This window comes from Dermochelys coriacea, chromosome 10, assembly GCF_009764565.3.
Source record: "Dermochelys coriacea isolate rDerCor1 chromosome 10, rDerCor1.pri.v4, whole genome shotgun sequence".
Classification (NCBI taxonomy): Eukaryota; Metazoa; Chordata; order Testudines; family Dermochelyidae; genus Dermochelys; species Dermochelys coriacea.
The window spans coordinates 33,415,903-33,429,524 of NC_050077.1; the positions used below are offsets into that span (position 1 = coordinate 33,415,903).

At 47.2% G+C, this 13,622-nt stretch overlaps 1 protein-coding gene across 1 annotated transcript in view; it reads right to left on the reverse strand.

Annotated features, from left to right (window-relative positions):
* Positions 1–13,622, reverse strand: part of TRAP1 (TNF receptor associated protein 1) — a 71,682-nt gene that overhangs the window by 20,857 nt on the left and 37,203 nt on the right. Inside the window, exons 6-11 of the mRNA XM_038419831.2 lie at positions 12,838–12,998; positions 11,162–11,271; positions 8,849–8,922; positions 2,128–2,283; positions 1,524–1,644; positions 1,230–1,299 (exon numbers count right to left, since the gene is read on the reverse strand). Of these exons, the coding sequence (XP_038275759.1) occupies positions 1,230–1,299; positions 1,524–1,644; positions 2,128–2,283; positions 8,849–8,922; positions 11,162–11,271; positions 12,838–12,998 (692 nt within the window). The remainder of the gene's footprint in view (positions 1–1,229; positions 1,300–1,523; positions 1,645–2,127; positions 2,284–8,848; positions 8,923–11,161; positions 11,272–12,837; positions 12,999–13,622) is intronic.

Here is a 13,622-nt window from a genome sequence, read left to right on the forward strand (position 1 = left end):
TGCTCTCCTAACAAGATTCCGCCGAGGGATCCGTGGGTGTTGACTCCCTCACTCCCAAGTTCGACCTCATGGCAGGAGATGCACTCCTTATTGAATCAGGCCACTGTACAATGGAGGGAGGGATGTCCTCTGGCCAGGGTCCGATTGTGGCATCATGCCCTTTTCCATTAGGTGCATCCAAAGGCGAAGTTCCCACCCTTCCTGAGTATGGCTGGAGAACGAGAAGCAGATACTACAACTTGCTGCAATGTGGGCTTCCTTGAGAGACTGCAAGCAGCACTGGTGCTCATCGCTGACCAAGAGGGATTGTGGGAAGAAAGCACAAATTTTGAAGCATGGAGTACTGGGCATAGTCCAGTACCGAATCAGGGTACAGAACAAGGGGTGAAAGAGGAGTGGCTCTCCAGGCTAGGAAGACTAACTACAAAACACTATATCAGATAAAAACCTGAAAACACTAGAATGATAAAAACTATTTACAGATAGCCAAAGCTATGGACACTGGAGGTTCTGACACAGACAATGAGGCAGTGAGAAGGAACTGAAGAGGTGGTCAGTTTGCACTGTCCTTTAACTGCTCTGTCAGGGGCATGAGGTGAGCCAGGGTGCATGGGTGGACCCACAGACACTGCTTGCAAAATTCCTCATCTCTGGGCACATGCATACCCCATAGTGGAATACACATGGGGACCACTCGAAAAACTGGAGCTCTTCACGATCTATGTCCCTGTGGGTGCTCCATTATCTGCCTTCCTTCCACTCTGCCTCAGTTTTCCCTTGTGGAACTTTGTGGTAGAGAAGGAACTGAGGGTGGTTTGTGTGCACAGCCCTATATGTCCTCGGTGCAGGGCATGAGGATGAGCAGGGTGCATGCATGGGCTGAACAGGCACTGCTACCAAAAATGTTGGCTCAAAGGCACAGGTGCACCAGAAGCGGAGCGCTCACAGGGACACAACTCAAAGAAGAAGCTGAATGGTGCACAGCAAGTTAACATTCTGTCTACCATGTCTGGTTGAGAAACACCTCATGGATGAGAGAGTTTGGAACTTCTCAGGCTACACAGTATCAGATTATACACAGAAACTCTTGTTAATGGGAACTGCACAGCTCACCTGCCAGGTCTTGATCTCAATTGACATCCTAGAGCTTATCACCACCCACCCAGAGACAGGTTAGCACTCATGCACTCACCAAAATCCCCGGGGAACCAGCCCCTCTGTCTGCTCACCTGATGAGGGTGCTCTCCTGCAGCAGCTCCCTGCTAAGGTTCAGGGGAATGTCCTCACTATCGACAACACCTAGAACAAACAGTGGCAATGAAGTGACTCAAGACTAAGATATAACTGGACTCAGAGGACTCAGCCCTTTGCTAACTCCTCCCTCCCCACAAATCTCCAGCAGATGTCTCATGTCACCATCCTGGCTGCCTTCAGAAATCTGCCTCCACTGCCCTAAGTCACACTCAAGGAAGGTGCTGCTGTAGCCTGTTGCACTCTCCCTGCTTGCTCCCTGACCAGCCTACCTCTGAGGAAACGCAGCCATTTTGGCAGGATGTCAGCAGCTTTGGTTTGGATGAGGATTTTGCGGCTGTATAGGGCAACACTGGAGCCCAGCTCCCTGCTGACGTCAAACATGGATGGTTTCTGTGGAAGCAAGAGGGGAAGAGGTTACACCATCCAAACCCGTGGGGCATTGCTCGGGGCCCAAGTGGGGCTCATACGAAAGCCCCACACTCTGCAGATGTTCACTATGGGTTTCACAGATCTGAGATGATCAGAGCAAATCACATTTTTATCCTCCCCACCAGAACGGAACTACAGGAGCGTGTGAATCTTGCTCTGTGAGGTTTCTCCCACCTGAACCAGATTCTGCTCCTGACAAATAGACACAGTCCAATGCACCCCAATTATCCTGTGGCACACTACTCCCATTGGAGAGATACTTCCATCTCTTTTATGTACTAGGCATTCCCTTTTGGCTACTCCAAAAGAATTCTGCAGTGCTGGGCACACAAGGCTGAAGCTGTTCAAGTTGGAAAGGACGTCTATTCTGTGATGATCTCACCCATCTGATCCTTCCCTTCACTGAGGATTTCCCACACCTCCAAGAGAATGCCAGAGTCTCACCATCTCAGGCACATAAAAGATACTGCGGATATTGAGGGGGGCGTCTGTCTTGTAGTGCAGGGTGTAGCGAGGCTTGTCATAAGCCTGGGCTATGAAACGGTAGAATTCCTCATGCTGCCATTCACCAAGCTCCTTGGAGTCCATCATCCAGAGCGCCTGTGGGGAAGGAGGGAGGCTTAAAATCCCCACCCGTCTGGTAACACTCACACACACCCCCACCCCACAGCTACACGCTAAGACTCATTTGCTTTTAATTCTGCCCTCCCTAGCACATCCCATTGTCAACAGCTTCCTTTGTGCTGGACAGGGCCCAGAGCTAGGCATCACTATTACTAATTCTGGTCTGGTCTTTCAAAGCTTGTAGAACTGATCAATGAAATTTTTTTTTAATTGCTCACTTTATTAATACAACTTCATAAGTAAAGTATTATGAATGAAACTACATTCATTCATAAAACCAGGTAACCCCAATAACTGGCTAATTTCAATCTCACTTTCAATCCACTTGCTGCTTAAATCACTGAAACTTGCACTGCTTCAACATTGTAACTTCTGTTCGCTGTTTGCCATTCCTTACGCTTGTCCATGTTGTAACCCAAACTCCATTTTAACTTGTCTCAACGCCATTTTAAAATGCTCACTTCATTTTTGTAAAACCCTGCTGTAATCTGATTAGTGTAGTTTAGATGTGTGAATGAGGTATGTATGGATGATGGAATCAACCTCCAGCCCCAGCCTCTCCTTATGAAATAAAGTGTAAACACCAACGGCTGAAGATGGAGACAACAGCCCTGACAAAGCAAGAAGAGTCCACCCTCAAAAGAAAAGAACAAAAGTACAATGAAGAAACATCAAAGCCAGGTCCTAGGCTGAAAGTCATGTCTGCAATTGACGGGTGATCAGTCACACCGAACTCAGAGGCAGCGTGACACAGCAAGACCTATAGACTCTGGATTCAAACTAAAGCCTACAAAAAGAATGGGTGAGATGGAAGACTTTGAAGGTAACAATCTGCTGCCAACATAGAAGGGCATTAGTGCATGCCCAACAGAGACCCAGTTCTTCCTTGTGACTGGCTTTCCTGGCCAGTTAGCCGCCCCAAGCCACGAACTCAAGCTACATTCAGGACTGGCAACTATCTAGCAGCTGCAGAACATTTGGGGTGTGTGTGCGCGTGCATGCGCACGCGTACATAGGTATTAGATATTAGTTATTGGTCTTAAATCAAATTGTGTTATTATCATAAACGTGACATCTTGTCTTGTCCCCTGAAACGATACTGTGCAGTTTTATCTGTATAACAAGCCGACAAACCCTGCTTAGCCCAGGGAAAGCCTAGGGATTCCCTCTTTACAAAGACTGGCTCTCTCCCTGCAGCCAGACCCCTACCCCCTCTCCTCCCAAGGATTCCCCAGTGATTGCACAGGGAGGCCTGTATCCAGAAAGTGTCTTGACAAAGTACGTTGGGCTGGTTTTATTCCTGAAGTTCTGATGTCATCTCCCTCTCAGAAGAATCACTGTGTTGACACAGCACCTTACCTCCTCAAAGAGCTTTACAAACATCATGATTCTTAGTGACAGGTTTCAGAGTAGCAGCCGTGTTAGTCTGTATTCACAAAAAGAAAAGGAGTACTTGTGGCACCTTAGATGCATCCGATGAAGTGAGCTGTAGCTCACGAAAGCTTATGCTCAAATAAATTTGTTAGTCTCTAAGGTGCCACAAGTCCTCCTTTTCTTTTTATGATTCTTATTATAGCACCGTGCTTGTAATCAGTAAAGATGTGAGGGATCCTGCCCATATAATTTGTGTTTGGAACAAATGTAGAGGTCTCAGGTTTGCTGTTGAGCTAGGTTTACTTTCTTACATAGATTTGTTGCCCTTGGTGTCATCTCCAAGTGCTGATCAGTAGCAGAGGCACAGGTCCCCAAGTCATACCCCCTGTCTTTTAATAGCAAGCCCAATAGTGCCACTACTCTTGCAGCTCAGGCAATATGCTGAGTAAGCTTCCTTTTTTAAAACAGTCATTCCCAAGCAGCCCCTTGATTTGACCAGAAGTTACAACGGTGTCGTAGGGTTTCCAGGATCCAAGGTGTAACTGGGATTCACTGGGGAGTTCAGATGCTTTACAACACCTGTTGCTAGGACCAGAGTTCTATGCTGCTCCCCAGAGTTCAGACCACTGTCCATTAAAGAGCCAGCATGTCCTTCACTTGTGCCCAAACAGCATATCATACTTAAGGCTATGATTTTTTTCATGGTTATTTTTAGTAAAAGTCACAAACAGGTCATGGGCTATAAACAAAAATGTACAGAGCCCATGACTTGTCCATGACTTTAATAAAAATAACGAGAGGCAGGGCTTGGTAGGGGGGAAGAATGGAATCCCTGGGGAAGTGGGAGGGGGAGAGAAGAGAGAGACTGACAGGCCATGCCCCCTGTCTCTAGTGGCCACAGCGGGGGGGGGGGGGGGTCACAACCGGGGGGGAGGGGGGAGAACAGGCCGACACACAGCCCTTGCTCCAGTGCTGGCCCAGCTGCAGGAGAGGAGCACGTGGCCGACTGCAGCCCCCACCAACCCCTGGCCACAGTGGGGGGCGGGGCATACGACCCTGGGAAGCCACAAGGGGGCGCATGTCCCAAGCTGCAGCCTGCAGTGAGAGCTGCAGGACTGGGGTGCACGGCCCTGGCTGTAGCCCCGCCAAGTCCAGGACGCTACAGGGCTGGGGCACATGGCCCCGGCTGCAGCCTCCAGCCCAGCTGCAGCCCAGAGAAAAGGTCATGATTCCAGCCAGCCCCAGTTGCAGGGCAGGGGCGCACAGTCTCACCTCCTCCTCCTGAAGCCCTAGAAGTCACGGAGGTCCGGAAAAGTCATGGAATCCATGACTTCTGTGACCTCCATGACCAAATCATAGCCCTAATCATATTTAAATGGGAAGAGGCTCCAATGTAGTGTTGGCTAAATGGCAATAATTTCTAGCGGGAAATCAGTTTGTGCAATATGGGTCCCATCTCCAGGTTTCTGTTTACAGGGAATCAGTCTTGTGTGTAGAAATGGAAAAATGAAATCCAGGATCAGGACCTTGTGCAGGAGGAGGCCACCTGCTTATTAAGAAGACAGCTGCTGCCATTCCCCTCAAGAGAACAGACTTTCTAACTGGTGAGAAAGAGAAAGTAATACTAAGTCTATATAAAATATCTCTGTCTCCCACCTTACTACTACTCTTCCCCAATGACTTAGGTCTGATAGCTGTCGGGGTAAGCAGTGGTTTAGAGTTATTTTTGGTTTTGTGGTTTATGGCACAGGTCGTGGACAAGAGCCTTTTTTTTATTATTGTAGGAATCTAAATATGTAATAGGGATAGGCTTTATTAGTCTTTAAAAATTCACGTTAAAACATCTACGTACAATCTGGAATTACTTTTATTTCCACACCCACATTCTAGGAAGAGATCCCTGCCCTAGACCTGCTCTTGTCAGATAATAAAGATGAGGCAGAGTCAGATCTTAAGGCATCAGTGGATGAAATGCTGGAATAATTTATTCATAGACTTTATTTTAAAGGCAGAAGGGAACATTATGATAATGGCATCTATGTGTATCTCATGTGTAACCCAGGTTAGCGAATGTCATCCAGAGATTCCTGCATCCAACTGAACAATTTGTGATTGAACTGGGAGTTTATCTTTTGATAACTGATAAAATTATATGTCAACCAATCACTAAGACCAGAAGACATTAATCCAAGAGTTCTGAAGGAGCTTAAGGAAGTGGCTGAGTAGCTAACAAAAATATCCTCTCATTAAAATCAGTTACTATGTAAAAGGACAAGAGGATAGCAAGTGTCGTAGTAAACAGTACTGGGGTGAGTTGGGCAATTAAAGAGTGTGATCCTCCTGTTACAGATAATCTGGCTGAAACAATAATTAAAAACAGAATTATTAAACTCCTAAGTAATCAGGGTATGATCTGGGAAAATAGGCATGGCTTCTGAAAATGAAAATTTTACTTTGCTAATCTACTAAAATTCTTTGAGCATGTCAACAAAATAGTGCATAAAGGAGGAAAAGTCAAAGGGTACAGACATGGAGCATCAGAACAGAAGGCAGACTTGATGTTTGTAAAGACAAGCCCTGATTTATCTCCTTTCTTTTTGAGTCTTCTTTCATATGGAAACAGCAACATTTCCAAGTTAACAGAAAATGTTTGAAATCCATTCCAGGGCCTCAAGAGATGGAGAGTGCACCTTTGCTATACCTCCTGGAAATGAAAAGATGGGGTACTTGTTCATAATGTTTTTAATAGTTTGGAAGTCTCCACATTTGCACTGGGGCAAATTCTTGATTCTCCATTTGTCCATCAGGTGCTCATATCTTCCATACGATGCCCTAATATGGTTGATGGTCATCCATTGTCTTTGATGGAGCAAGAAACCAGGCAGTTCGACAGTGGGATCATCTTGAGTGCTTGCTGTTTACATCAGAGCTTCCCCACTGCATCCGCCGGATGTCTTCTGGGTTGAAGCTGGATGACAGAAGAGCTTTTCAAATGCCCAGAACACCCGGTGGGACTTAAGGCAGGCATGAGGCTGATTAACATAGTTGTCATGGAGCAGGAGCTCAGGTTAGCGAGGGTCTTCTTGTATTCGTGCAATGTAGCCATCTCTCTCTGGATCGCTGGAGGAAGGATGCTTGATAGGACTGGAAGCCAAGGCTGCGGAGCATGTAGCTGCATATCGATGAGGTCCATGTGCGAACTTCTTCCTAAAACAAGTACACGGTACTCAGCCATGAAATAATCTACATCCAAGATTGCCATTTGTAGCATTGGAGCAATGACAATCCCAGCTAGAATCTGCTATCTTTTGGATGATATTGATGTGATTCTTTGTTTTATGGCTCACCTTCTTCAGATGTTGTTGACAGGTAAGGCTACAATCAAGAGTAATTCTCAGGTCACGGAGGTTAGGATCGTGGGCAAGTTCCTTGCCACAGAGGTTTACGTTCAGCATCCTCTCAGCTTCAGAATCGCTGAGAAGGAAAGCTGATGACACTCTCTTTGATAGATTGGGTTTGAACCACCATTATCGAAAGTACGGTAGTTTTCCATCCACTTTAGAGTGGCATTACGGATGTATTCTGCTTCCTTGGGAGTTGCAGCCTGTGTCATTAGTGCCAGATCGTCAGCTTAAATGAACTTGCAGCATATCATTTGGGGCACATCACTTATGTATAAGTTAAAAAGGGATGTGCATGTGTTCCCAAGATGCGCACTTGGGCAGCAGCCCAGGAGAGATTCAAATGCTGCCCAGTTAATTAGCAGAGCGTGCACAGCTGGCAGCATGTGTTCAGATGCCCCTCCCCTCACATTGCTCCGTCCTGCAGTTGCTCCCCTCCCGGGACCCTCCACATACATTGGTGGAACACATCAGTCTCGAACAACCTGTCATTACAAGTGTACCAGTTCCATGCTGGAACTAGAGATGGGCAGACTGGCTGGGTTTCTCCACTGCTGTCAAAAAAACCATCAGTAGCATACCACCAATGCCCGAAAACTTTGACTACTTCATGAAGCTTATTATTAAAGCCACACAAAAGAATATCCCATTTGGTTATAGGAGCATTTTTATGTCATGCTGGAGCCCAGAGAGCAAAACACTCCTAAGGGCGTATAAAGCTACTGACGACCCAGACTTAGCCACTGCTCTCCTGCAATCATTTGACTGTACAAGATTACAACAATGGATAGATACAGGGGAGGCCACAGATTTCATGCATTCAAGCCATAAAGCATGGGCCCTTCTCCAGCCCCTCGATGATGTGATGCCATCACACACAAACACTGCAAGTCATTGCTAACAGCATCATCAGGCTCCTGTTAAGAAATCCAGACAACTGTCAGAGGACAAACGAAGAGAGAGGTGAAAAGAGTTCTTAACTAATCCTGTGCACTAAGTGCCCCTCCATCAAGTCTCTGTCAAACCTTCACAAGAACCAAGATCAAAGCTCTCCTCTCTGCTACCAAAGCAAGAAAAGCAGCTGGCATTGGCAGCATCCTTCCAGATTTCTTTAACTATCTTGGGCCAAGAGGGCGCGATTGAATGGCAGCACTATTAATGGAAGTCATCACCACCAGCAAACTCCCAACAACTTGGAGTCCATCAGAAGTCATTGCCATTTTATAACCTGGAAAGCTGCCCTACAGCCTCTACAGCTACTGCCCTATCTCTCCTCTGTACAAGATACAAATTACTGGAGTGGGCGATCCTGGCGAGGCTGACCCCCCATCCTGGAGACCACAATCCCCCAGAACAGGCATTTTTCAGCACAGGGAAAAGCTGCTGTGACCAAGTGCTTGCACTGTCTCCACATACTCAAGCCAGCTTCCAGCAGAAGCTTAAAACAGCTGCAGCTTTTATCGACTTGTCATCAGCCTATGACCCTGTCAGGCACAAGGGCCTATGGCTGAAGCTATCCAACCAGCTTCACCGCAACCAGACATTTCAACTAGCTAGGTCAATTGTTTCGGAGAGAATGTTCATCTTGAATAACAACTCCTCATCTCAGAAAGGCTCTGTGATCCCCTGCACTGGACAACCGCCACCACCCCACCCATTCACAGTCCTTTGTCCTTTTTGGACCCATTCATTCATTTCCTGAGCCCACTGCAGGGTTACAAGTTTCCCTCCCCAGTCACTGCCCTGTCCATGGCTCTCAATCTAACCTGTAACGTGTTGAGGCGTCTCCCATTGAGGAAGAGGGGAAAGCCGATGAAGTTGCTGTATTTTGTCACCACCCCTGGAACAGAGAGAAACATTTTCAACAAAAAAAAGAGAACACAGGTCTTATCATTTTCAACCACCATATCATTGTGACTGAGACAAGCTATGGGAACCTGTCATATCAGCACAGGTTAGCCACTTTGAAGTGTCCCTGCTCTCCACTGCAGCCTGCTCCTACCTCCCACCGTGTTTTCCCACAGCCCATCAGGTAATCAGAAAAAATTCATGGACTGAAGGAGCTCAGAAAAGAGCAACAAAGAACGTTAGTGGCCTGGAGAGATTGAATGTTTAGCTTAGCAAAGGGATGGTGACTGGAGGTAGTGGTGGTGAGAACAGTTTACAAACATCTGAACTGTGTGAATACCAAAGTGGGAGAGGAGTATTTAATGTAGCAGTCTGAAGTACAAGTAGGAGTAATGGGACAAAGGGAAGGGAACATTTTGGCTGAATATCAGTGAGAGCCATCAAGCTGTAGAACCCTCTCCCGAGGGAAGGGATGGATTGGTTAAGGCATATAAAACTAGACTCAGAAAAAACCTCTAGCAAATAATCCTGCACTGGCCCCAGGGAGAGGAGAGGATGACGTTAAAGGACTTTTCTCTCTCTTGCTTCCACAGTTACAACTTTGGTATGGCACAGCCGATTCTGTAGTGACCAGCACTTCTCAGCATAGGATCTCAAAACATTATGGGGCGAGGCGAACATAGGGACACTACAGTTAAAGGGTGGGGGTTCAAGTGTCTCCATGGTTACCCAGCTTTTACGGTGGCTCACAACCTCCTGAATCTTTCCCTTGTCAGGATGGAATTTAAGAGGCTTGGTTTCTGCCCAGAGGTAAATGAGTTTCTTTGAAAAGTTTGAGCAAAAATTATTCAGCTATTTGAGATCCAGAGAGGGACACTTTCCCATTAGATATGGTATCCTTGCTTTAACCCTCACCCTTCCCCAAGCTCTAACACCTATGCAGTGTGAAGTAGAGAGCTGGAAACTGGCAGGAATATGGTTCCTAGGGAGGAAAGGTGACTTTCAGGATCCCAGGAAAAACTGGTTTACATTTGGCCATGTTAGAACCATTTTAAAATGAAATTCACACATGTGCATCTGTGGTAAAACATTTTAAACAATACACCATCCACTGTGCACACAAAACAGACAGGTGTCTGTGGAAATAGCAGCGGATCATGTAATTAGACACTGCATTGCAATGCCTATGCAGAAGTGGGAAAAGTTAAGGTTAGCAGCCTGCCATAACCTTCTCATTTGCTAACTACATTTTGAAATCTCAATGTTTCTTTTAACAGTTTTTCCCTTACCCTGTGAAATATAAGGGATTAAGCCAGGGTTAAAAGACTAGGGGGTCTAAACTCCCAGACATGTCTATAGAAAAAGCAGGCATGACAATTCAATCAGATTTTCCCATTTCTTTGGGAGAAGTCAATGAGTTAAACTGGCAGCACCCTGTATATTCCTGGATTAGAACAGAGGCAGAAGGAGATGGAGTAATGGCCTTTGGGGCTGGCAAGCTGCTCCTGGATTATATAAATAGGAGCCATATTCTACTTTGGTGAGCAGCACCTGTGGTGAGCAAAGGACAGATATTCTCTGCACACATTCCATCTGCCCAAGATCACCCTTAGAATCTCATCATCCTCTGCCCTTCCCAGGCCCCTTCAGCAGAGGATCTCAGAGCACTTTACAAACATTAACCACCCCATAGTAACAACACCCAAGTAAGAGATAACTTCCGAGTTTCTAATACCAGTCATGGAGCTTTCCACAGCTCCAGGATAACCTGAGAGGATTAGGGTTTGCCTGGGACTGCTCAAAGGAAGAGAAAGCATAGTGGTAGAAGAGCTACAGAGGGGACAAGCCCACAGTGCCTCACCCCCATCACTGCAACCCTTACACCCATCCACAGGGCTCCAGAAGCCCAGTCGATCTTCACAAGAGCAACAGCATTGATATGGAGCCCCACAAGGGCAGGAGTGTAAAGTGGGAAGAGCCACGGAGCTCTGGCAATGAAATGTTGACCCTCGGGGGGGGGACAGCATCAACCAACAGGCAACTTACAAGTGTAAGCATCAAAGGCTGGAGTGCAGTGCAGAAGACTAGGAGTCAGGACACTGGGGTCTAATCTAAGCTCTGCCACCACGTCACCACCTCTCCAGGCCTCTGTGAGATGGGGACAGCAATCCTCAGGGGGAAGGGGCTATAGGAGTCCAAAGAATACCATTTCATTTCCACTCCCTGCTCACCTTTGACGCGGTCCTCATTCGCAAACTCTTTGCACTCCTCTTTGAGATGGATAATTATTTTGGTCCCAGGTCTGACGCCAGAGGCTTCGGCGATCTCAAACATTCCCGAGCTAGGATTAGAAACACAGCATCACATAGAAACCTTTTCCTTGGGGGATGTTTATTAACAAGGGAAAATGAAAAGGGAACATTTCATTAACCAAGGGGATGATTTTCAAAGCACAAATGACACTACAGCACCCAGCTGCCATTGAAGTCAATGGAAGTCAGGCACTGTGGAAGTCAGGCACTGTGGAGTTTTACATGTTGTCACACAGATATATAATATGGTGATGTAGCCTGCGGAGACTACAGGTCCCAGCAGACAATGCTTCATAATATCAGCAGCCTTTACTGACAATAGCATTGCACACTGGGTGATGTCATCAGCCTGGGCTAAACCTCCATGGAAGCAACTGAAATCTTCTCCATTTTATACAGATACTTGCAGCCCTCCAGGCTCCAGACAAGCAGACTGCATGGCTCTTTGTTGGTCCAGCAAGTGTGCCCCAGTCTATGATTATTTCCACTAGCCTGCAGCGACACCCTCTAATGAAGGGCTTCTGCACTGAGTTACAGGGTCCCCTTTCCTACCAATGGTCATCTCCATTCTTTCTAGTTCCGAGTGACTGCTCCATCTGTCTGAGGGTCAAATGCTCCAGGGAGCAGCACCAATTCAAGGGTAGAAAACACACTTTGTGAAAGGTGCAGGAATGGCAGGTGATCCTTCAGTGATCCTGACAGGCTACAAGCAGGAGGACTGTAACATTTAGCACAATAAAGCGGATTATTTTCTGGAACACAACAGGATCCGAAGTTTCAATTGTAAAACTGTTTTCAGGGATTTATAAACTTGGCAAATTCTTTCTTCCCACGGGCTTTTAATAGGAGGTGGAGCTTTTCACATCTAGGGCTCTAGTCCAAGTCTGCAGTAACTCAAAGCTTCTGCCATCTGATGGACATTCTGTGGCCTGTGTTAAATGAGTGGGTGATCTATATGGAAGTCTAGCTCACAGAAGACATTTGCCCATATTATAACCCATACCACAACAGGTCTCCTTGTTGGCATTCTCAGCAAAATGACTAGCCCAGACAGATTGGATTTCCTTCTCATCCCTGCAGTATCCCCTCAAGGCAGGACTGAGGCCCACTGGTGGGGTGGAGAGGGGAAAGCTTGTACTGTCTGTGCCATGTGGGCAGACTGCAGTCAGTCTCTAAGGCTGTCAATCTGGCACACTTAGCAGGACTGAATTCACGTGTGGTTTTCTTGTTTAACAAGCCCGTAGCAGCAAGGAGCTGACAGCTTCGGCTGCGGTGAAGGGCACCATACAGCTCTCCTAATGCACCATTCTCTTGCCTTATAGCAGCCTTGGCTATTCAAACCCAAGCTCTGTCCCAGCACAGCCAGGCTGCTGAGTTACATGGGGGAGTGGTTTTGTAATGAAGACTTTCACTTGTAACCTAAGTAGGATTTTAACCGAGGTGTCTAGCTGCAAAAGACCAGTGCCCTGCCTCACCTTGCGCCTCCTGCACAGCTTCCAATCCCCATGCAGGTGGAGCTACAGACAATGTCACAACACTCGCTCGTTCTCTCTAATACACTGGCCTCCAATAATTCCAGTTTTGCAGACTCTTACCCATCTGAAGACCAGTGGTAGCCAGGGCTCCCGGACTCTGCAGATTGTGAGTACACCTCCACTTTATTAGCCACCATGAAGGCAGAGTAGAATCCCACTCCAAACTGGCCAATGATCTTACTACTGGCCTCCGCCTGGTTCTGCAGCGCATCCAGAAATGCCTGTTGGGACAAAGAGTAGCAGGTATACTGGACTGCAGGTCCACTGACCCTTGGCTACAGCTGGGAGGCTGCAGACTCCTCCCCCACAGCTGCTCTCCCCACACTCCCTGACTCAGCCTGTTGCTGTTTGCTGAGTGTGAGCCTGGCACCCACTTTCCAAGGGGACCCCTCCCCTTCAACTGCTTTGCAGCAGTCAGTGCTCTGGGGGGCTGAGCTCACCCTCCTGAGGACAGCACAAGTAGAAGGAGCTCCAGTGACTTGCTCCTACAGAGCAACATAGTAAGGGGGGAGCAGAGACTGCAGCTTTGGAACAGGAAAGCGTTGCCTAGGGCAGTACCCGCTGCAACGGGTGGGAGAGAGGAAAGAGAATGGGGTGTGATTGCTCAGTTGCAGGAAGTGAAGAGAGATTTCAAAGATGCAAAAACCCAGCAAATATATGCCCCAGCAAACAGCTGTGTCCACCCCGGCCCACCAGTAACTGTGTTGCAACTTGCAGGCCAGACAGCACTTAGAGAACATGAAGGTAGAGAGCTTGTCGATCTGGATCACGATGCCTTGGGGGAAAGAAGTTTGCTTTTACAAAGCGGCACAGCCAAGTGCACCATGTCTATATAAAGAGCCTGG